At 43.2% G+C, this 26094-nt stretch overlaps 2 protein-coding genes across 2 annotated transcripts in view; both read right to left on the reverse strand.

The window, feature by feature from the left end:
• Window positions 1-2733, reverse strand: part of ablim1b (actin binding LIM protein 1b) — a gene marked incomplete at its 5' end in the record, with an annotated part of 58212 nt that extends 55479 nt beyond the window's left edge. The window contains one exon of the mRNA XM_083688090.1: window positions 2484-2733. Within this exon, the coding sequence (XP_083544216.1) occupies window positions 2484-2733 (250 nt within the window). The remainder of the gene's footprint in view (window positions 1-2483) is intronic.
• Window positions 2734-6790: 4057 nt separating this feature from the next.
• The window catches only part of lipf (lipase, gastric), a 37605-nt gene continuing 18301 nt past the window's right edge, over window positions 6791-26094 (reverse strand). Inside the window, exon 11 of the transcript XR_014554668.1 lies at window positions 6791-6804. The gene's annotated coding sequence lies outside the window, so the exon portion shown is untranslated. The remainder of the gene's footprint in view (window positions 6805-26094) is intronic.

The raw sequence follows: 26094 nt of genomic DNA on the forward strand, positions 1-26094 counted from the left end.
CAGAGTATGGCCAACACACACTGACCTGAGAGATTTTAGAGGGTGAGATATACTGTAGGCTTCAGGCAATACCCTTCGGTCTTTATTGTCAGTGTTTCCACGACGGTAGAGGATCTCATTGGAGAGTTTCTTCCGGATGAGTGGTTCGTGAGTCACCCCAATCCCCTACAGATGGTTTAAAAGTTCAACTCACAATCAATAAACTGTTCCAGTAACTGTCTTCTAACCCTAGCCGGTAACCCTTGACTTTAACATAGCAAATTGCTGCAAGTCAACATAGCATACTGCTAATAGCATACTATAATAGTTTGAGCATCTGTGGACCATACAGCATTACTCCAACTGAGTCATGATGAAAGACTCACGGCTCATGCTATGTAGTTTGTTTGTTTGTAAGTAAGAGAGCAGGCTTGGGAGACGTTCAGCTCTAAACCGAGGGACACTAGCAATGACTGACTGCCCCAGGGTATGTAATTACTATAATGAAGGGGTTGTACTTTGTGACCCAGCAGTACTTTGGTGCTGTTTTCAAACATTAACCGATCCTGACGATAGTATTGTGTCTAGATAGACAGTGTTTGTCTCTTTGTCATGAAAAATTCATTGAGAAGGTAGAAAATCAACTACGGCTGCTCCTGACAAATTCTCTCAATCATATAACATACACTCTACTCTTTCATACACATTTCTCTTCCAGAGAAAGGGATACTTTTCAGAAGCATTTTATTTTACTGTACAGAAATTACTAGGTATAATTCAAAATGGTTGTAACACAATAATAACCTCTGAAATACTTGGTTGTTTCTTTAACAATTGGGCACACGGGTAGTTACCAATTGTAGGTTCCAGAAAATAATGGGATATGGGAATCCATATTAGAGGAATACCCATGACAAAAGTACCATGGAAACAGCGACCACTTTGTACTCAATCGCAACACATCTCAAGTACAGCAAAGACACACACAATCTGACAAAAAAATTGGCAAACATAGTGAGAACATCAGTGTGACCGTAGTCAGATTGTACATTTGTTTTTGTTTTTTTTAGTTACCACGAATTTCAAGACTATTGCCTCTGATTGGAATTGACAACAACTATGCTTTTGCAGGAACAAGGAACCTAAGAGGATTATAAAAGTGTTTTTTTTTCATCTCCTTTTGTCATTCTGTATTATACTGAGAGAAAAAAAATATATATAAAAATCATTCTTCTACCATTGTGACTGCCTATGGCCCCTGGTCCGAGCATTGATTACTTTATCTTATGATGACTGATGGATAGATGATTCACTTCCTTAAACAAATGTATTTGGTGTAAGTCGCTTTGGATAAAGGCATCTGCTAAATGCCATAAATGTAAATGTAAAATGTGGAGAGATTGTACAGTACTTCTACACAAGGCCACCAGCTGGGCTCTATGAACGCTTGCGTGACCACTGTGCTCAGAACAGGTGCGTTGACCAAAATGGAAGAGAACTCCTAAAATAATGCATCTGGTGCACATAAAAGAGATGATTTCACTATGATGGTGCTGACCACAGCTCTGCCCTTATCTGGCAATTATAGGACAGATTGTAGGTGCTCTTCTCTTCTCTATTGAACTCAACTCGTGGGATGTAGAGGACGATTTCACTGCGACTCGGTTTAAAGCAGTCCTTCTCTGTTCTAGGACCTACAGTACTGTATGGTACGGAGCTGATATCATTGCGGTGATGTCATATGTTCTGAGTAAAGCTCGGCTCCAGCCTGTGTTACAGTGTGGATACATTTCTCACCATGAAACTGCTTACTGGGGAGCTTACTCTCAGGGATCCCTTTCTGGGTACAAGTCTGTTAGCTGTCAGTTATCTGTCAAACTCTTTCTATTCCAAGATAATCAACATGATATGTTGATACAATCCACTCTTCTCCTGAGAGAGTCTGGCTAATAATCAGATGCCGTGTTCATGTCAGGGAATTCAAGAGAGGGCCATCAAGAGTCAGATCAAGAGTTATACATATTAACACAGCACACACTGGCAACACATCCAGCACATATAACCATACGAATCCTAAATCAGGATCAATCACACAACACAACATGTAAAGACACACAGAGACAGACACACATTTTTGATCACAGGGTGGAATCCTAACTCGAGATCTGCGCGCATAACTGCATCGATACCCGTTATTTCTCAGCTTCATATCGGACGTACATGCTCAATCTGACTACACGTTCAAGATAAATGCAATGACAAATACTCTGACATGCCAAAAAAAAGAATACCCTCTCTTTTTTTATCAATAACTTATGTTCTCAGTCGACACTCTTCCTAGCTTGCTCACCTCTCTTACTTGTTCCTCTTTCCCCCATTCCCTTACCTCTCCTTTCTCCCCTTTCTCCCCTTTCCTCTCTTCTTCTTTGCCTTCCCTCAATTTTTACCAGCCTGTTTTTACCACACCTGTTTCTAGGCCTCTAGGCAGGTGAATCTTTCCTTACCCGGTGACATGTTTGATGGCCAGCCCACCATCTTCTCACACAGGAGATAGTCATTGGGGTTTAAGAAAGGAAGCTGTTCCATCATGGCCTGTTTAGGGATCAGGTAGAGAACCTCCGCGATGCCACCGTCCTCGATGATCGACATCCGCCTGACCGAGTTCTTGCGTTTGACCCGGTCCAGGACCACCATCTCGTCGTGGCTGGAGCCACAGAGCTTCCCCAGGCTGCTGAGGTTGGGCATGTTAGGCATTTTGATGCTACCGAGACTCTCTGCCCAACACTGGTTGCAGACAGACTCCAAATGCGAAACCATGCGGGAAAAAGAACAACGACCATAACAGGAGAACCGAGGACCGTTAGAAACCGTAAACCGAGTGAGCGTTCAAACCGCCGAACGCCACAACGGCTAAACCGTAAACCTCCATCAAACCTCAGGCATTAGGACGCCTACTCAGACTTAGCAATTGACTCTGTGTGTGTTGTCTGTCAAGACGAGCAGCAACCACGCTCCCTTAAGAAGATTAAGAGGGTTGTATTTTTAGTGTTTATCTTTAGCGAAGGGCAGGGAGAATCTCATGACTTTGTCTGTTTACCTGCATCCCTTTGTCCAATGACACGCCTGCCACCGGGGCATATCAAAAAGAGATGTGTGTGTGTGTGTCCCCCTGCTAATCTCCTGCGATTGGGAATTGTATTTCTATCATCATGTTGTGTTTTACAGTTTAAATCAATCGCTTTATAGCTAAAGCCAGGGGTCAGCTAGCCCACATCTGTACAGGACAATGCACATTTTATCAACTGTCTGTACTTTGGTTTTGATTGGCATAGAATCTAGCGGACAAGCGGGACAGAGAATGTTTTCTCTGTGAGGGTAGCTTGGGGTGGGGCTGGGGTGGGGTGGTTGGGAAGGGTTGTACCGCTTTTCATGTAACTCTGACCACTTAGATTAGATTTTGTCAGCAACAATATCCACAATCATAATACCCGTTTCAATCTTGTTGCTGCAGATAGTTTGATTAAAGTAATCCATGTTGTTCTTTGGCGTGGACATTTGCTTCCCGAGGCTTATGACTAGGACAAGTATCTACATTTAACCTGGCACCAAGTCAACGATAAGACAGAGGGCCTTCCAGAGGTCACTGACGTCTGTCTGGGTATTCGCTGGTCAAAGCTCTGACAAAGTCATTTCCATGAATTCATTTTGAAACACATTACAAAAAACCAGAGTCATTATCAACCCTATGGGATCTTCTTTTACTGGAATGCCATTTTGAAGGTCTATGACTATGACATACACACGCATGCTTGCTCAAGCACATACAAACAGACATGCACCATACAAACACACACACACACACACACAGACACACACACACACACACACACACACACACACACACACACACACACACACACATACAGACAGTCACAAACACACAATCACCATTCACACACACACACATGCATACAGTCACAAACACACAATCACCATTCTCACACACACACACACACACACACACACACACACACCATTCTTGTCTAATCATGGCTATTTCTCTCTCTCTCTCTCTCTCTCTCTCTCTCGTTGAACTCTTTATATTGATTCCTCAAAGTGAAGTGCAGATGGCATTGACGTCACAGCAGTTATGTAAGCCATTTCCTCAGATCAATGTTAACCTTATGCAGAGGTCATCAATAAACCGACTGAGGTTTTATGAGTGTGCATTATACAATGTGCCCTTTCAACAAAGACAACCTGTATTGTAGTTGGAACGTTTTAAGATGGGGTGTGCAGTAAGTCTGGTCCCACTTTAAATGGATTACAACTTTGAAGACTTAATGAAGCCTCCAGAAACCCTTTATAAGTCACAAAAAGGTTATGGCATAATCATTGAGTGAAGTCCCCTAATAGTCAAATGTTTACAGAGCAAACCAATTCTTTTAGATACTACACTATAAAAACATATATTTGGATCAATTCTACCTATAAAAACAAAGATTACTGTCACACAAAGACCCTCAAATGGATGTCTATTTAAACATCAGAGCACAGGAAGGATGCGATTTTTATGTTGTTTTGATATTCTCCCATAATGATGAACACTTAAGTCAAACAGGAACAGTGCTGAGGGTCTTAATCCCTGCATCCAGACCACCTGTGTGTGCTCTGATGCTACACAAACACCATGACACATAATAGCGCTTAATGACTTGAAATTACCCAGGAACAGTTCCCTTGGGCAGCCAAAGGCTTCTATCCAAGGGGGCTTCAGCAGCCAATGAGTGTGTATAACTACATGTTTAGTCACCAGGAATCTCTGGGGGCAGCAAGCTGAGGAAGCACACACATTCGCACGCACACACACACAAACACACACACACACACAAGCATGTGCACGCACACGCATACACACACACACACACACACACACACACACACACACACACACACACACACACACTGTCAGCTGGACAGCAGAGGAAACATGCTGGAAACAATATTACATCATTTGAACTATAGCCTCCAACCAACTTTGAAGCCCACCCCCTATACAAGCCTGCCAAGGCACTGGATATTGGGGGATACATACACTCTTGACAGTCCTTATTTGGGTGCTCCAATAAAGAGAGGAACACATATTCCGTTCTAATTTTGTTATGTATTCAATGTTTTTTACTAAGTCAACTTACAGAGTAAGCTATGCTTTCCTCTATATCTATTTTGAAACTGACATCGTCATGTCCTTGTGGTTTCAGATGCTGAAATTGAATGTATTACACAAACGACCGTGTGACAGAGCACTGAACACGATACTCTGTTACCAGAGCCGCCCCACCTCCCCAGTACCCACCAACGAACTGTAAAAGGTTAAACAAATACAGCAACACTGGCTAATATATATTCTTCCTGGGGGAGGGCCCAAAGGGACTCAGATAGCTGAGGAGGCAAGGCCAAAAATCAAGTGAGAGTCCAAACACAGCGAAAAAAACAGGCCACGGCGTAAACCCAGTTAAAAACTCAGACGACCCCTATGCAAACTTAGGACCCTAAATTAGCCCCCACACAAATGGTCTTTAATTTTTCTAGAATTTTTGGTTTATTCAATTCATCCTTTATGTATCTAGGTTAGCCTCATTGAGATACAATCACTGTTCAAGAGAGACTTGGCGAATTGTTCCCATCACTCCCTTCAAGCAGACAGAGATTTGTCCTTGTCTATCTTTTCAGTGACTGTAGTGAGTGACAACAGGGGGATAGGTAGAGCTCCACCTACTGGTTCAATAAGAGAAAACAGGCTATATTGATTTGAAACACATCCCTGCAACTTTTCAAACTCATTTTAAAAGCAATGGGAGAAAGGGAGGCATTTCAGGAGGCTTGTCTACGTTCGCTTTTAGTGACTCAGATCTTAAGTCGGATTCCTGTGAGACCCAGACCCAGGCCAGACCCCTTCAGACCCTTCACCAGCGTCTAGACCATGACTGAGACCAGTTTAACTGGAATTTAAGGTATATTTAAGTGCTATAGCTTACAGTACAGCAATACATTTTCATTACAGCTGAGCTTGACTGACTGGAAAAAACGACAATGGATATAGGCTGTACCTGGTGGACCATCATATGAGACACATGCTGAATGACCCTCCATCATGCTACCATGGGCAGCAGCACTACTAATGTCTACTCATAGTGTACTCACTCAACCACAATTCAAACTCTCCTTCTTGGTTGCCTATGGGCCAGTACACATATGCTCCAATCCCGGCAAGGTCAACACAATCAAGCAGCTAATATGTGCCATTGGCCTTTTTGCAGTCTACTGTAACAGACCTTTGTTACAATGTGCAGCATGCTTAGTAAAGGCTAATGCTACATATGCCCTATCTTTAACCACAACCACAGATGTGGGTACTGTATGTTAGAAACACTGAATAGCTAGCAACCAGTACTCTTTTCAAGCTAAAGATGAAAATTGTTCCCTCCCACAGATTTAGGGTCAGATTATCTGACCTTAACACTAATATCAGCTATTAGGAAGTGGTTAAAGTATTTGATACTTGATATAGTTAGTTGTAAGGGACAACTTCCTACCTCCCTGTCTTCTATTCAAGATCTCATTAACGCGTATTTGTGATGTTGGCGTGTGGGAAAGTTGGAATGCGGGTTGCCGGGCTTCGTCCCAGAGAACTGTCACCATCACGCCGCGGCAAGAGGTTAACGCCATGCTCCCACAGGCCTGCATCGCGTAATAACCCCCCCACACCCCCACCCCTTGAAACAAGTCATGCGTCACGTAATTACCTACCCCTTGGAAACAAGCCTCCTTTTCAACACAAATTGGGAAGCAACCTTGTCGCATTGCATAATCACTATTCTTCCCTTCACGTGGTGCACACGTTACTGGCCAGGGATGTGCTCGCGTATTTGATAGCTGAATGCACCCAATGTACAAGGCAACAAGGCGTGAGTACATTAGCATTGCATAACAATGTATATACAGTGTGTTGGCATGGTAGGTTTTCACAAGAATTCCTCAGCAACTTAGATAGATAGATAGATAGATAGATAGATAGATAGATAGATAGATAGATAGATTTATGTTCCTGATGAACAATAACAATGAACAATAAAGCATCCTTCTCTCTTTATCTGTATACTGAAATGTATGCACCCACTGCAATGTAAGTCGTTTAGGATAAAAGCGTCAGCTAAATGGCATATATTTTTTATTTTCTATATTTTTTATCCATCTGTGATACATGATGGATGAATTTCATCCATCCTATGGCCCATATTGCATTATAAGATCTGCCATAAGCATTCATGGCATCTAACAACCTCTACATGCAACATGGATTCATCATAACTAAAGAACGTTCTTTAAAATGGTTAACTCAAATCTGTACCCTTCAGTAACATGATGTGGCTTCACTCTTGTATATTTTACTTTGAAAGTTTAACTGTGACTGTGCCCCCTTGTGGTAACCCATTGACGATGGGCCTCGTGTGCAAAGTGATGATGTAAATAGGAACCTTGTGTGAGGTTACGCTGGCAGGGGAGAAGAAGCCACTCTCGATTACAGAGATGGAGCCAAAGTCTACGAATTCACATTCATCAACATCTGTGTGCTTGTTTATACTGGCTACAACTCCACCTTTCAGCATCCCACCAGGAGTTCAAATTCCTTTGAGAGCTCACTCCAAAAACACCAGCCTTTAGCCTGTGGAATGCAAGATGGGGGTCATGAAGCAATTGTCAGGATTGCGAAAGAGGGAGTCTGTTTATTGCGTAATACATACCCGAGTTCTCTTTAGCTCACTCTCTCGCGAATGTTAACTCAATTAGGAAGGGCTGAATAGGCCATCTTGCACCTCTAGCATGTTCTTCACGTCGCAGATGTGCTTGCTTTTTGTTAGGGAGGAACTGAAGTGAAGTGAGCTATGTTACCGGGGGCAAAACAGCTGGTTGCACTAATGGCATGGTTAATGTGTCTGATTTGTCCGTCTTTATTTGGCCCCTTCCAATGCCCTAGCTGTTACCTGAGGTAGGATAGGCTGTGCTAAATCTGTGCCTGGGTATTCACACATGTTCTTTCTCTCTTTCTCTCACACACACTGTACACACACACTGTACACCACACACACACACATACACACACAGACACACACAGACACACACATACACAAACCACATCAGACAAGTGTCCCAAAAAGTTACACCTTTGTGCTAACTATGTTAACTTGAGGGGAGGGGGGGGGGAGAGCAGAGCAGAGCAGAACTTCCATCTTGTCATTTTTAAACAAACTCCAGCCACTGCTTCCTGGGAATCTGGGCTTCGCTTCGGGAGTCAAGGCAACTTGAGGGAAATTCCTCTGTCGTGTCGTAATCGTTTCCACTTGAGGAGAGGTATTTTTTTCTCCCTCTTCTGTATATTATGAAGATAAATCTGGATTAAATTAGCACTCAGATGTTTGAGGTCTCTTACCCGCAAGTTGCTACAGGCCAAACACAAGGTCGCTTGAGTTGCGTAGTAACGGTGAGAGGCTAGTGTGTTTGTTTAGATAACCTTCGCCCCGCATGCAAGGCTAAGGCTTATGACCCATTAGTCATGTCGTCTCTTTATGATGAGGACACACTGACTTAGGCAATAATGGGAGAGCTGAGCCACTCAGGAGAAAAGAGAGAGAGAGAGACGTTGAGTATAGATGACTGCTGGACAAATTGCTAATTCAATGTCAGCCAATTCAATCTACCATAGAGTGGGGGTGAAGAGCTGTTGTGTATATGCGATGAATGTAAATATTCGTTCACAGCTATTCGATACAGTCTGAGCTCAGCAGGAAGATTTTTGTAATGACATCGATTATGTCAGCAGAAATATTAACGAGCAATGGGAGGGGGTTAGTGTGTGTGTGTGTGTGTGTGTGTGTGTGTGTGTGTGTGTGTGTGTGTGTGTGTGTGTGTGTGTGTGTGCGCGTGCGTGCGTGTGTGTGTCTGAGAGAGCGAGATACAAAGGGAAATTGTAAGAGGGTGTGTTCGTTTCTATAATTAATAATCATACTCTAACTAATTTATGAACAATATATACGTGTGTGTGCGTGTGTGTGTGTGCGCGCGCGCGCGCGTGTGTGTGTGTGTGTGTGTGCATGCGTGCCTCAGCACACGGTGTTTATGCAGAGGGCGTGGTTCACGGTTGTGTTCCGGAGGCTTTCTCTCCGGGTTCAGAGTTGTGGCAGCAGGGTTTGCCATGTCAGATATGTTTAGCTGCAAAACCACTCAGATGATGTCAGGTATCCCACGGCGACAGCCTTCTCTCAGGCGCAGTTAAGATCCTTTGGCCTGACCTAATGCTTTTCAATGGCCGCTCAAACTCTGAGTACCCCATTGTTACATAAGCGCTAGCTTTGTCGTTTGTGCTAATGTATGAATTTGTTATTTAGATCTATTCGACATTAGCAGCGGTTGGCTTACACAATCTGGGGCACAGATGGGAACAGAAGTTGGGGATGGTGTCACATTGTGTTGCTGTGGTGCCATAGTCTAAATGTCACGTGTGTCACTCTGTATCCTGTTGCTTGCCACGGTGCCAGCCTGTGGAATGCACACTACTTTTGAAGGATATTATTTTACGGATTAGGCGTGGTCGTGGTGGGCGAATCCCTGCAGATACTGGATGTAATGACAGCACACGCTTGCTGAACAACCCACTCCATCTTTAGCACTTTTAAACATGGGTTCAGTCTAAAATGAGTGACATGGAGAATATACTGTTGTGTGACGTGAATGCTGTATCCTATGCTTGGTGATTTTCATAGTGTCCTTTGTTCTGGCCACGCACTAACACACCTGATTCAGCGAATCAACTCTTCGCCAAGCCCCAGTTAAATCTGGTGTGTCGCACAGTACTGGAAAAAAGGCACTTTGTAAAGCCACTGATATAGAAGGGCAGCTTCCATTTACACTGGACAAGTCAATAAAGAAGAAATTCTCATTTTTGTGGGACACTTTGATGACTGTCCAAATAAAGCTATTTTCTCATAACAGACCAGAAAGGGATATCAATGATATCTGAATATTTTTCTGATATAATTCTCTTGAAAAATGCCTTTGAAGAGGCTCTTGGCTAACTAAAACATTGGCTTTAGATTTCCAACTGATAAAAAGCCCTCAGAATATCACGTCAAAGTGAATTACAACTGAGCCCCCATCCTCTCACAACCCATCCAACCCCCCGAAGGACAGTTCACATTAGCACAATCCGACACATTCCCTTGTACATCACAACAACTCCCAGATGAGCAAAACAGCCTGAATAAACAGACTATACCAACCACATCTTAAGAGGGGACGCTGGACTGAATAACACAGGAAAAGAGTAGAGGACAAAAACAAAATATCCCCTAGGAGCCCCCCCCAAAAACATTGACATCAAAACCTCAAAGTACCTCCAGCCTTCCCATGCTATTGCAGTTCCGGGATGTTTAGTGAATACAAACACACCAACACGCAGCAAGAATGCACTGGGCAACAGGGCCACTTGCATAGTGAATGCAGTCCCGCAAGGTTGTTTCAGTTCTGTCTAATCCTATTACCACTGTGGTTCGTCCAAGTTCAAGCGACTCACTCTGTAAAGACGTAATTAATGTAATTGCCGCTCGCGTTCCAGGACAGACGGCTTCGGGAGTGGCAATTAAGTCCCCTTGCTGGTGTGACCCTGTGGAGGCTTGGTTCAGAGAGGAGCGAGAGAGGATAGAGTCCATTTGCCAAAAAGGGTCACCACGACTGCGGTTCACACAGAAAAATTAAGGATTACAAGTTCTGCTCTCACAACCCATCCCCCCCTCCCCCCCCACCGCCTTCAGCATTCTGCTAATTTGTGGTTTGTTGACCATTTTAAAGAGCCCCATGTGTTTTCATGTGCCAACATGTGTGTGTGTGTGTGTCTCATGTGTCATGACAAGGTTCTAAACTTAGGACAAAACTAAGCCTTCCTTGCAGAACCACTGACGTTTCAGTCTCCGGTCTCCAGTCTCCACGTCGACCACACCAGGTATAACTTCATCAAGGAATCCTCAATACATTGATGAGTTGAATCAGGTGTGTTTGGTGCTGGGTTGGGGCAAAAGCCTACACACCTTGCAGCTATCCAGGACCAGAGAAGAAAACTTTCACATGGGAAAAAGAGCCACAAGTGGTGTGCTTTCCACTCGGCTGCACTTCCAAAGCTTGTTTTAAATTAAGGATGGAAAATATACTAAAATATACCACTAAAATATACCACTATATTAAACTGGGGATTTGCCTCCATGGTTCACCATTGAAGACTGGTAAACAGATGCAGCTGGGGATATTTTTCAACATCATTAAATGAGTAAAACAGAAGTACAGAAAAAGCAATAAATGGACTGTGCAGCTGAGTGGTGAGGGCGAAAAACGACAGCCTTAAAGACACACACACACACACATGCGTGCACACACACACACACACACACACACACACACACACACACACTAACAAGCTGTGCTACCAGTGTAATTAACCAAATAATCGCCCATGTCTAACTAGCCGTAATAGCAATGATTACTCCGCCTATGATAATGATGACGATGACGATGACGACGGTGACGATGGAGAAAATTGAGCTTGACGATTAAGATGTATTTATAGTGCTGTTAGTTTTGTTAATCCTTCAACAGCTCCGAAGTGCATTCATGTTCTCCAATTCACTGTGACAATGCTGAGAATCAAAGGGTCTATCGAAGGGAGTAACACAGGATGTGCTTTCAACATACTGTATATTGTTAGCGAGCGTTAGCTACATTTCCGAGAACGCCTGGAATGGCTTCATGTGCTTCATGTGCTCTTCCACTGAGGTGATTTCAGGGCAATGTGCCCGAATGTGCTGTAGAGATGTACTAGAAAACAAGGAAAGTGTTTTCATCTACTTTGCTGCTGTAATTAATCACAGTAGAGTTCTCATGAACAGCCTCTGTAGACCAGCTGAGAGAACAAGGCTGTTCAGGAGGGTGCAAAATTACAGAGACTCTTAACTTTGAAGAAACTGGGTTACAGGAACACTCTTTGGACCAAAAAGCATGTTATACCTGGATGATGTCATATCTCCACAACAAAGCGAAATGCAAAAGAGGGAGTTTTTTCCAGCTCTGTAAAGTACATTTTGAATGTATTTCTAAGGTAAAGGATGGTAGTTAGGGTAAGGCTTGTAGTCAAACCACACAGGTAGCCAAGGAATGACCAGTCCATACCTGAAGCCTAAATATTTAGATACTATATGATAACCACAGTGTTCAGACATGTACACTCGACAAAACCACAACACATACAATTGCGAGGGGAAAACCGCAATATCACCATCATTTTCTTTCTTTTCCATCTGCGAAACCATCGGTTAGCCACTAGTAATAATTCACTACGACTAGACAGACTGATACGTATATAGGTCAGGTGTCCCATATGTTTTGTGAAAGTGCACCGTGCGTAAACAAAAATAACGCTGAACATTTGTTCTTCTGAACGAGAACGGCACTAGAACAGAGCAGATGTAACATTTGTCAGACTGTTATTTTAGCCCAGAAACACCGAATCAGCAGCCTAGAGGGAGACAGAGGGGGGGGGAGAGAGAGAGAGAGAGAGAGAGAGAGAGAGAGAGAGAGAGAGAGAGAGAGAGAGAGAGAGAGAGAGAGAGAGAGAGAGAGAGAGAGAGAGAGAGAGAGAGAAAGAGAGAGAGAGAGAGAGAGAGAGAGAGAGAGAGAAAGAGAGAGAGAGAGAGAGAGGGAGAAGTAGAGAGATGTACGGTCAGCTATAATCAGAGTGATGGCCTCCATTGGGCACTCAAGCACCTGCGAGGGATACGCAAGACTGAGGCAGTGTGTGTGTGTGTGTGTGTGTGTGTGTGTGTGTGTGTGTGTGTGTGTGTGTGTGTGTGTGTGATAGTGATGGGATGTATCTGGCACAAAAGCACCTGTGAGGGAAACATAGGCCAAGGCTGGGGGCGGTATGTGTGTTTGTTTGTGTGTGTGTGTGTGTGAGTGAGTGAAAGTGATATGGCCTACATCCTGCACTTATGCCCCTGTGTGCAATATGCAGTATGTGTGTGTGTATGTGTGTGTGTATATATAGAAGTGTACAGTACGCGAAAGGAGAAGAAAAAGAAACACACATACTAAGTACGCTAAGAAATCGTGTTTATTCACTTGCCAATGGTTGGAGACCAAGTGTGTATGGAACATACGGTATCTGAGTCCCCGGTGAAAGCGGAGATCTGGCCCGGTTCACAGTGACGTTATCAGAAAGAGGGAATGGTATGACAACAGCCTTAAACAAACAGCCATGGAGCAAAGCCTCACCAGGCTTCCCTCACACTCCCTTCCACTGGGCTGGGCTCCAGGACCCTGCCATTGTATGTGTCAGGGCCGCAGAGGGTGATGTTGGGAGTTCCATACAGGATCTCCACAGACTGGTTGAACAATGCCCGATGGAAAAATACACATTATTAGGAAGTAGGTCCATTGAGTGGGATATAGGAGGATACGATGTCAGGGAGTGTAAGCTTGCGTGTGTGCGTGTGTGTGTGTGTGTGTGTGTGTGTGTGTGTGTGTGTGAGAGAGAGAGAATGGTGATTGTGTTTGGAGGGAAGTGAGGGGGTAAGAGTGAGTGAGTGAGTGAGTGAGTGAGTGAGTGAGTGAGTGAGTGAATATGGTGAAACATAGCAGTGTGTTTGCCTATACATATTACTCTCCATGAAGCCAAAACGTAGTTTCTACACTGTTAAAACCAAAGATGAAACGATTGAATCATGTTTTGTGCACAAGTTTTTTATCCTAATGCCAACGTCTCCTTTCCCGAACTTCGTCACCTCTCTCCTGTGTGTGCGCTGAGAAAGGCACTCAACTGCGTTGAGGTAGGCATGCGTTCAGAGAGTCCTTCGTTGAGATGTTCTGGCGACAAGACAGCCCACACTCAAGAAGACCCACGCTGTAATCTCTGATTACGCAGAAATCGTGCGCGTGGTAACAGGCCACACGCTGTCATTGTTTTTAGGCGGCTATTAGTAACTTAATGTATGACAATGAGAGTGAGTGAGTGAGTGAGTGAGTGAGTGAGTGAGTGAGTGAGTGATCGAGTGCAAATGTGTTTGAATTGTCAATTTGGGAACCTCCTCCACTTGTTCTTCGACAATGGACTGGAAGGACAAAATCGACTGACATCTCCGTCATTTTGGTACTGAACTCAACTGATGCATATGTCTGGTCTACTGCACTACAGCACGTTTGCAGTAGATAGAATCAACAGGTATAAAAAAAAAAAACTAAAAAAAACCCGGCAATTCATTTCACATCGAATTTATCTCTGAAATCACAGACCACATTCACTCGCTCCCTCTTCCGATCCTTTGGCCCCCGGCTGGAGAGAGAGGTGACATCCCAGTGACAGGAATGCCATTGGCCGAGGCCCCCACACAGAGCCAAGGGGGACGGATCGGGCACAGACAGAAAAAAGAAAGGGGTGGTGGGGGGTTGCTTCCTGGTAGGATCAAGCCCAATTAAGCCCTGGAACAACAGCTAAAGCCCCCGTGCTTTCACCAGCCCCAATCCCCCTCCATTCACTGGGCCGGCTCCTCTTCCACAGTCTACCCCCTCCACACTTCCATACTCCCCAGACTAGCTCCCCCCTGGCTCTCCCTTGGCTCTCACACATATACTGTACCCAAAAGAATCACAAGCCGCTTAGAACTAAAAACAGCCGCACACGGTCATAATGGACCAACGGTCATTCTATTGGCAGGTACCGTGTACAGTGAGGTGCATATAAGAGGAATTACGTTAAGTGTTACACCGATTTGCCGTTTGCAACACATTGAACGTTCACACTCTCAAGCATTGGATTTGCAAACGAAATCAAATAGCTGTGTTTAAACTTCCCTTGGACCTAGACGTATTGCTCAACATTCCACAGTTAACAGCGTGGTGCTATTCTAACAGTCACACATGCAAAATATATGTATTTATATTTATTTTTGGTACGGGCCATTTCAAGGCTATGTAGACAAACAATGAGGTAAGATCTGCATCTCCAAAGGCCGTTGGTCAATAGGGAGCAGGACATCCTGTGAGCCAAGTGTCAAACCACAAAAGTGACACAAGCATAGAGTGAAGTAGAGATAGTAGCAGTTAGGCAAATTGACAAATACAGTCAAATTATATTCCATCACCTGAGCGTCCTATACCACCATAAAACGGACAGGGACCAACATGCTAACTTGCTTCTTCGTCTCGCCTATTGTACGTGTAACAGGCATGCACTATATGGAATGGGGATAAGCAACCGTTTTATAATTACAAATGTCTTTCAAAACAGTCTTGTCTTTGCCAAATGTGTCACACGGCAGCGGCAGGGCCAGTGAAGTGTGTCATCCAAACATCAGGCCATATTGCCAAATATAGAAGCTGGGTCAGGGTCTCCCTGTCTGTTTCTTCCATTATCCTGAGTCAATGGCCCAGTTAGACTATCAAGAGACACAACACACCACAGGTGAAACATTCTCACACACCCTCTCTTCATAATAGCCGAACTGGACACTAGCACTGACGGGGAGAGAGAGAGATAGAGAGAGAGATAGAGAGAGAGAATGAGAGTAACAGAGATGCAACAGGCTTCCCTCCTAAAGACCTCTTCACCCCCACTACCCCCCTGTACAAGTTTCTCTCCCAAAAAAAAAAAAAAAGAAATTCCTTCTTCTAGCATTGTGACTGCCCATGGCCTCTGGTCTGGGCATTGATTACTTTATCTTATGATGAGTAATGGATAGATGATTCACTTACTTAAACAAATGTATTTGTTGTAAGTCGCTTTGGAAAAGGCGTCTGCTAAATGCCATAAATGTACATGTAAATGTAAATGAGAGAGAGAGAGAGAGAGAGAGAGAGAGAGGAAGAGAGAAAGAGAGAGAGAGAATGAGAGTAAGAGAGATGCAACAGGCTTAGTGAACGTGTTATCTTGCTACATCCTCTCCTTTGCTACATACACTTTCACTACATCTCGAACAAGCCCCAATGGAAGTACCAACAAACACACAAGACAGAGAGAGTGAGACTGAGAAGAGAGCTGTGTGCGCTGACTGTACCCCCCCCAACCCCCCCACCTCACTCCACCCCCCGTTCCAATACATTCTACTATTTCCATACTCTTAGCCAGCCTTTGTCAGACACGTGAACATTCTCTCTCTCTCTCTTTCTTTCTTCATCCCTCCCTCCGGTCCTCTCTCCCCCTTCATCCAGTTCTGTGTCTGGGGCTGACTAGCTGACTGATTATGAGGGATGACAACCATTTAAAACGATCATAAAGATGCCATCCAAGAAGAGCATCCCAGAGCATCGCGTGCGTTCAGAGTGAGAGCCACTTGTGGACGTACATAGCTCCGATTGTCGGGTTACTCAGACAGAGCTCCAGCCCCGTCAGTCAACGTGGATGTCACTCAGTGGCTCGGGGGACAATCTGTGAGGGATTTGTCTTACTCACACGAAGACGCTGTCATCATCGTCGTCATCATCATCATTTGATCATCATTGTTTACGCTGATGCAAGGTGACAAAGCACCGATGGACAAATACGAATGCGCCTTTTCTACGCACCACAAAATAGCGATAAAGAGTAATAATACATGGATTCATAATCCGTTTTTTAAGCACTTTTAGAAATGTTCAAGGCGCTTCAATTAAGTAAGGGGGGGGGGGGGGGGGAGGGGGCTGGGTGACTCACTTCATCCCCAACTAATGTGTAGCACTCAATTGGCTGATGAATGCAAGGCAGATACACAAACCAGTTTTTGAATAACCTCGGAAAATTCGGCCTTTTATGATAGATCATTTCTGGCCGTTGTTAAATGAGTTCTATTCCTAGCGTCGTCAAACATTAATCTATCTGGCAGCTTTAACTAGGCTTCCCTTGGGGCAGACAACGATACAGGGGGAAGAGAGAGGGAGAGGGAACGATAGGAGAGAGAAAAAGGAAAGAATGGGAGGAACGAGAGAGGGAAAGGGGGAGAGGGAATGACAGAGAGGACGGGAAAGAGGGAGACGACAAGAGAGAGCGAGAACGTGGATGACAGACAGATAAGGAGGGCAGAAAAGGGTAGATTCAAAAAGCTGAGGACATGCCCTGAAACAAAGACAGGGAGAGAGGGAGAGAGAAGAAGAAAGGGAATAAACCAATGTGTCAGTTTGCATTTCAACATGGGGGGGGGGTTGGCTTGACTAAACCTCATGAGTTTGGTAGAACTCTCCAACGGACCTGAAGCAACAGGCACTGTGTATGCCATCATGGGGCTTTTGGGTTAGCTCAGAGTCTATTGCTAACGGCCTAAGTACATTTCGAGAGGTCACATCAAGGTCAATGTAGAATTCAGGCTTTCGAGGTCGAGGTTTCAATGATGAAGCATGTTTATGTGACATGATATTGTGACATGTTTATGTGATTGACTTTGAGAGGTACTGGTAATGAGCAGGCATCAACAACAAAACCACACTCTGAGGCACTGAAATGCACTCAGGGTACTCCAACAGATGAAACAGGAGAATGGGACTGGGGCTTCTATGCATACACTGAGAGGAAATGGGACACTTCCAAAGTCAAACACACTTTTGAGCCAAATCTGATCTCTGTGCGTCTGCAGAGGAAAAGGTTGGGATTTTTGCACACAAATGAAGCATGAGCAGACATGTGTTTTTAAAAGAAAACAGCAACTCTGGATAGTGTCAGCTTTGGGCTAAACCTCAGTTCCCATTTGAATTCATTCTTAATGCCCAAAAATCTCTGACGCGCCCACAGCCACTTTCATACATGGCATTCCATAACTGATCCTGAGCTATAACCTCTTAATACCACAGAAATGAAAAGCCAACACAGATGCCAGACTGTTTGCTTAGCCAAGGTTTGTGCTAGGTGATTTTGTCCAGTTGTACCACCACTTTCCAGAAGCAACCAAGCAACAATGCTTACAAAGTTCCTTGAAAATATTGTTTTACGACATGGCAATGTTTTCCTTTATCCTTCATGGTTTCTTTGTGGCGGAAAATCCCGTCGGAAAATCCCATCTGAACAAAAACCTGACCTTGCACAGTTGTATAAAGTTAGTGGATCATACTTTCTGTTCTATATTATAATAAGGCCTAGTTAAGAAAAAACACCTCAGCTTCCTAAAACATGTTATATCTACATTACAGAAAACAACTAATGTGGGTGGTTTATTTAGAGACAAACCAATGACTTTACACACACACAGCCACCAGAAGAAAGCAGTTCCCCAATGTTGAAAAAATGCAATACTTTTGCTCTCCTTTGATCACTTTCTTAGTCATATTCTTGCTGGTATTCGCCACTTCCTCTACATTCTCTACTTCTTTTTAACTCAATCTTTTGCTCAGCAGGGTTGCTGAGTCTGAAGTGGATCAAAGTTACTCTGTTTCCCTCTCGCAAAACATTCCTTTGAGCAATAAACCAAGAGATATATTTGCTATATGTACTCACTGAGCTTATCTTTTAGAAATAAAGATTTATTATGTGTGTCTAGATAAAGACAAGTCTCTATACCATACCAGGAGTCTAAACCTGGTAATTAATGGCATGCTGTTACATTGTACATGCTCTGGGGCCTCATTTATAACCATTTCACACTCAATATGTGCGTAGGCCTTCTTTGAAAAAAAGGCACAAGCATGAAAATATTGAGATTCATAAATGATGTGTAAGCCTATGTCACACATACGCAATTATAAATCGTACCCATCTTAAAAAACAAAAAAAACGGCCACTTGTATACTATATGGCCAATCAATGAATAGCCTCCCTAAGCCTTTATAATGTTTGAAAATGCCAATTTGAGTGAAGCCGCAATCAATACCGCAGGAAAAACAAGATGGGGAACTTTTCTAAGTAGAAACGGTAGTGAAGTGGCATCACTAGGCCTGGGCTTCTGGGGCGTCAGCCCCGGATGTTTTTGGTCCAGCCCCGGATTGACAATGGACCCTAACCCTATCCCTAACCCAACAGACAAGACACAGACAGCAACAGACAAGACATAGACAGTAAGAGACAAGACACAGACAGCAACAGACAAGACATAGACAGCAACAGACAAGACACTGACAGCAACAGACAAGACACTGACAGCAACAGACAAGACACAGACAGCAAGAGACAAGACACAGACAGCAACAGACAAGACACAGACAGCGACAGACAAGACACAGACAGCGACAGACAAGACACAGACAGCGACAGACAAGACACAGACAGCAACAGACAGGACACAGACAGCAACAGACAAAAAACAGAGAGCAACAGACAAGACACAGAGAGCAACAGACAAGACACAGAGATTGGCAGAAGAGGGCAGATGGAGAGAGAACAGAGGAGGGTTGGGCACACAGTAGACTGTATCACTTCAAGCTGCTGTATAAATTCTAATTAGTTTGATTTATTTGCACAAATTATAACAGGTGAAATACAGTGAAAAAGTTAAACAGGGTTTATGAAGAATTAGCAGGTTACGGTTGACTTTAACACCTTTTTCAACCAGGATAGGAGGATTGAGGAGGGTAGACAACACAGCTACAGAGATAGCGATACAGTGGCAGAGTAGACTATCACTTAAAGCTGCTCTCTGGATTCTAATTACACCCCACACACCCCTGGGCTAAGCCCCTAAAGTCCTCTAGTCCAAGACCTTGACTGCAATAGGAGTCTATGGTGTAGTCTGGTTTCACTATCAGTCAATACGATAACCATTTCCAGCATTGCACAATATGAATGAAGCCAACCACCTAAATGAAAGAAGCCAACCACCAAAAACAAAAACTGATCAATGCTATGACAAAAGATGACAGAACCACCAATATGACTTCAAAAGCAAGTTAATTATTAAGTCCAAGGTGTTGTTTTCCTTTGCTGACGACAATGCATTAAAAAGTTACTTTTGCGGCCATGCAGGTTTGCTGTATGCAAAAAGGGGTTTTGGACAGGTGCGCCCACACCACATCGAACCAGTTGAAGACACAGCTTCGCTATCATAGACTGTAACTTGGGTTCCTTATGGTTTCAGTGATTAAACCCAACGGCATTTCTTATTAAACGCCGATGTACTCGCTTTATACTGAATGGACAGTTGCGTCAATAGCCGACACGTAGCCTACACCAGACAAGTATTAAACCCAGTTCTCACCTCTCGTAGACATGACTTGAGACGGATGAAATCCCTCGCTATGAAAAGATGACGGCTTGAAATTATGAAATGCGGTATAGCAATATTCCAAAAAAAAAAAAACTTTACTTTCAAACTGTAGCAGCCTATGGCAAATTGGTGAACGGTCTGTTCCCAGTGACAGCAGCGCGGACAGATGAAGTCAATGTAAATTCATAGAACCGCTGTATGAGGTGATGGAATAACTCTATGGGTGGAAAAGTATAACTACAACCAATGCAAGGACTGGCTTCTCAACTGGGCGTGTCTTATACAATAAATTCAATATTAATTAAAAAAAATAAGAGGTAAATTAAAAACCGATTAATGACAGTAATGAATAGAAGGTGAGCAATGCAAAAAAGGTTTTAGCTAATTATTTTTTAAAGGGCCCTATTTTTCCAATTAATTTTCAGGAAAATATGTTACTTGTATAGAGTACCATGATGTCAGGCCACGATGAGTCTTCATCTGGCATTTCATGTGCTTTGATGGCAAAATTCTAATTTTGAAGAAGACACTCTGTTCAACATAGGCCAATGGACACTGAAATGAATGACGTTGAGACGTTACAAGCAGGTCTCCAGATATTGATACAATTCTATGGGCTGGACACAAGGACTCATGTCAAGTAAGAAAGTAATGGTGGTCACAAAGCCAACACATTATTTAATTAATGTTTATTAACACCATTTTCACTATTAGTTGTTATAGGGTTATTTTTCAGTGTTTGTGCACAGTCCAAACTGGAAGTAGATGTTGCGCTTCATATTTTGATAACACTTTATTCTACAGGCCAATACTAGTTGTTTTACACTTGGTATTCATATTGAACTTACATTGTAAGAATTGGTAGTGATTTAAAGTGGCGTTTCAGTAATCTATGAAGCTCAATCCAGATTCTCAGACCCTGAAAGTCAAAAACAAACATGCAATTAGCTATCTGAGTCTCCATCCACATGTTTGTTTAATTGAAATTTCCTTGTCAATCAATGTTTGATTGACAACATCTTATACATACAGTATAACTTACAGCATAGCTCATACTTACAGGTGATTGGTCCGATGGTGAGAGGTTTGAGGGGAGTGGGATCTCCATCTGGAACACACCTGAGGAGGGAGACCAGACACTGAGTCAGGTATGATAAATGAGAGAGAGACCAGAAAGAAACTTAGAGGATGGATTCAATCGAAAATAACATTTCTGTGATCAAACACATACCTTCACTCCAGTTGATGCGTCCCTGTCTCAGTTTTAACAACTTGCACTGCCACATTTTACAATATAATGGAAGTGGATGGGATCCACCAGTGGTATTATGTTTATAAACGTTGGTAGTATAACCTGATATAAGGACTTTAAAAGTGTCTTGGTGTATTGACTGGAATGAAAACTATCATACTCACTCTTTTACAGGTATGATTCATACAGTATTAAGCTCAGTTGTCCATCGAAAAAATACATAGAAACAACTAGAGAACTACGCAAGCCTGGACCTCAGCCACAGAGGTGTAAGAATAGCTCTAGGGGGTTAACAATGGTCATTGCTCACCTGTTGTTTCTCACATTGTGTCTGTCTATGAAATCTGTGGGTTCGGGGAGGGGTAAGTCATGTGTCTAGTTTTTCCTTTGTGTATTTGTATTTTTTTTTTCAAAATAAATAAAATGAGAGAGGTTTTGGAGAGTGGTTTGGAGAGTGAGTTGCATAGCTGTCCTCCAGAATGACCGCAAAGCTTCGTCTCCTCTATGGACACGCCCACATGCAGGGCGACTGTGCCCACTGAGTAAGTTGGCGTGGTGGGACAGAAACATGGATGCTCTGGCCCTGGCACCAACTCCTACTGCCTTATACACTCTGCCAAGAGGAAAACCAGACATTAGACAGAATTTTATAGATCTATTTGGATGATAAACCTATTTACACAACTACAACACTAAAAGTAGCTTTTCGTGAATCGGGTTACGGTTAGAAGCTCCAAGAAAATTGGGAAGGAAACATATGCAACTAAATATATGTAGCAATTTCAAATTTTTAAATATTCTTAGACAGATTCATATAATGTCCAAAATAAACACTCATGTTTAGTATTTTGTGGACAATCACATTGCATGCAATAACTGCCTGAAATCTGCCACCCCACCAGACGCTGGGTACCTTCTCTGGTGGTGCTCTGCCAGGCTTGTACTGCAGCCATCTTCAGTTGCTGTTTGTTTTGAGTTATTTTTGTCTAAAATCTTATCATCAGGAAATTAAATGCATGTTCAATTGGATTTAAATCTGAAGATTGACTTGGCTAGTCAAGAACTGAAAAATGAGTAATTCTAGTTGCTATGGTAGTATGTTTTGGGTCACTGTCTTACTGTGTGATGAAGCACCATCCAATGAATTTGGAGGCATTTTCTTGTATTCGAGCAGACAGATATTTCTGTACACTTCAGAATACATTCTGCTGCTGTCGTCAGCAATTACATCATTAATTAAGACAAGTTAGCCAGTTCTAGTGTCAGCTATACATGCCCAAACCATAACACCCCCTCCACCATGTTTCAAAGATGATGGCTGGTGGCGTATTCTGCGGATGGTAGTCTCTGACACCGACCTACAGGAGAGTGTTCCTGATCTGTGGGACAGTTGTTTTGAGGTTTTTCTTAATTATGGTGAGCTTCTTCGGTCATTCACTGTAGAGGTATTTCTTGGCCTACTTCTGTTTGCGATTGCAGATTTCAGCCTAATAATGGCTTCCTTGACTTTCATTGACACCTCTTTGGTCGTCATGTTGACAGACACCAAAAGCAGACTCCTAAGGCAAACGCATAGCCTAGAATTAATACTAGACATTGACAGCTCTCTTGTGCATGCATACAAATTATATAACGGAACACATCTGACTTAGCAGAAACACCTGTCAAGTCAAATGTCCCATTATTTTTAGTGTATAGTTTTGTAATTTCTAAATGGTGAAACCAATATGTATACAAATACCCTCAAATAAGAGCTGAGAATCTCCACTTTAACCTCATAGTAATTGTTTGATTTCAAATCCAATCTTAATATAGCGCCAAAAGAAGAAAAAATGCTTCACTGTTCTATTACTTACGCAGGGCACTGTACATTAACGATCACTGTCAATTCTCCCGGTGCTCCAGATGGCCAGTCCGCTACTGCTACAGGGTCATCTCAGCTTTCAAGAAAAACTAAAACCTACATGCCCTTCTGGTCCACTCTAAATTCAGTAGGAAACTCACACGGCCCGCCCCTACACTCCACTCCACCCACTTTAGACGAAAGAAATCCATCACTAACCCCCACAGTCATACCTCTACTCCCATTGTAGATCCACTTACATTGAACACCACCAACGCTGTCTATGTCATCACCTGCACACTCTGCCAAAAACACTACATCGGAGAAACCACACACAGCAAAGGAACCAGACTAAAACAACACCTGCACAATATCAAACAAGGTACCCAAGGTCCCATTTCCAAGACCACCCCATTACTCATTTTACTATCTCAGGCCTACAGTCAAATCCTAGGTGGGAGCGAAAGACACTGGAGTGCAGGATACACCAACTACAGACAATAGCACCTACAGGATTAAATGAATGATTTTCATTCAAACATCAACACATCAAACACATTACAATTACAGATATACTTTGAGTACAACAAATGTCAAATATCCCCCTTTGAGTTGTATGTTGCATTTGTATTATTATATGTGTATATGTACAGTATGTTTTTACAGCACTTATAACCCCTTAAAGCACTAACAACCCAAAGGCTTAATATCACTCCAATACATCATTGTAGGATGCTATCATCTGGTGTCCAATTCTTAGCAACACACACAGTCGACCCTTCAGACCAACTAATTGTCCAATGAGGCCACCTAGTGGTTAAATAAATGTACCACTCGGACCACATTTTTACTTGTTGAGAGGGGGAATTTTGCAAGAGGCCTGTGCAACAGAGATGAACCAGTCAAATCCCAACCCTACCTTAGCTCCAATCCTAACCCTAGCTCCAACCCGAACTCTAGTTCCAGCCCTAACCCTAACTCCAACCTTAACTCAGGCTCCAGCCCAAACCCTAGCTCCAACCCTAACCCTAACTACAACCGTTATCCTAGCTCCAGCCCTGACCCTAGCTCCAACCCTAACCCTAACTCCAATCTTAACCCTAGCTCCAGCCCTAACCCTAACTACAACCTTTATCCTAGCTCCAGCCCTGACCCTAGCTCCAACCCTAACCCTAACTCCAATCTTAACCCTAGCTCCAGCCCTAACCCTAACTACAACCTTTATCCTAGCTCCAGCCCTGACCCTAGCTCCAAACCTAAGACAAGCACCAACCTTAAGCCAAACTCCAACCTTAACCCTAGCTCCAGCCCTAAGACTACCCTCAACCCGAACACTAAATCCAGCCCTAAAACTAACTCCAATCCTAACCCTAGCTCCAACCTCAACCATAGATCCAACCCTAACCCTAGCTCGTACCCTAAGACTAGCACCAACCTTAAGCTTTGCTCGAACCTTAAACATAGCTCCAGCCCTAACCCTAGGTTCCAAGATATAGGTCTAATGACTAGCACTCTGGATTCCAGTGATGCAAGTTCAAATCTCGGTTGAATCTGACATTCCAAGATTAAGAAGCTTTCCTTTCTGTCAGGGAATTAAATCCTGGTCTCCTGTGTGACAGGCGGGGATACTCACCACAATACTCAGCACTCTGGATTCCAGCGATGCAAGTTCAAATCTCAGTTGAACCTGACATTCCAGGAATAAGAAGCTTTTTTTCCCTGTCTGGGAATTGAACGCCGGTCTCCCACCTGACAGGCAGGGATACTCACCACTATGCTAACGAGAAGATGTGATGAAATAATTACGATGAAGAAACAATTATCTTCTGACTCACTATAGCGCTCTAATTTGCAGATATCCAAGTTCAAATCTCGGTTGAACCTGACATTGCAGGAATAAGAAGCTTTTCTCCCCGTCTGGGAATTGGATAATCACAGCAATACTAAGCACTCTGGATTCCAGCGATGCAAGTTCAAATCTCGGTTGAACCTGACATTCCAGCAGGTGTAGGCCTAATGATTAGCACTCTGGATTCCAGTGATCCAAGTTCAAATCTCGGTAGAACCTGACATTCCTGGAATAAAAAGCAGTTTTCCCTGTTGGCAAATTGAACGCCCGTCTTCCGCCTGACAGGCGGGGATACTCACCACTATACTAACAAGTCTATGTCATGAAGTTATTACGATGAAGAAAAAATCATCTTCTGACTTGTAGCTATCCAAGTTGAAATCTCGGTAGAACCTGACATTCCAGGAATAAGAAGCTTTTCTCCCCATCGGGGAATTGAACCCCGGTCTCCCACATGACAGGCGGGGATACTCGTCACTATATTAACAAGGAGATGTTAGCAGGTTAGTACGATACAGCAAAAAAAAATCTGTCTGTGACTAATTTCTATACAAAACAAAAATCATGTTTTGATTTGATAAAACAAAACATCTTTTCATTATAATTACCTTAACTTCATAGGTGTCCCCATTGGATAACCTTCATCCAGTAAAGGCAAAATGGATAACCTTCATCCAAAAAAGGCAGCACCAGAGACAGAAAAGTGAAAATCGCGACATGTTAAACATGTTAATATGCAAACTGAGTGTCGGGTAGGACACTCCATTTAAGAAAGCGCTTTTTCCCCAGACCAAAACAATATTCGTAAATGAAATATTTCTTTCAAGGGATCTCATTCCCTGATCACTACCGATTAAACAGTCATTACAACCATTAGGAAGCTTTTAGAAAGCTTGAATATTACATACTATACCTT

Source organism: Argentina silus (genome assembly GCF_951799395.1).
Source record: "Argentina silus genome assembly, chromosome: 16".
NCBI lineage: Eukaryota > Metazoa > Chordata > Actinopteri > Argentiniformes > Argentinidae > Argentina > Argentina silus.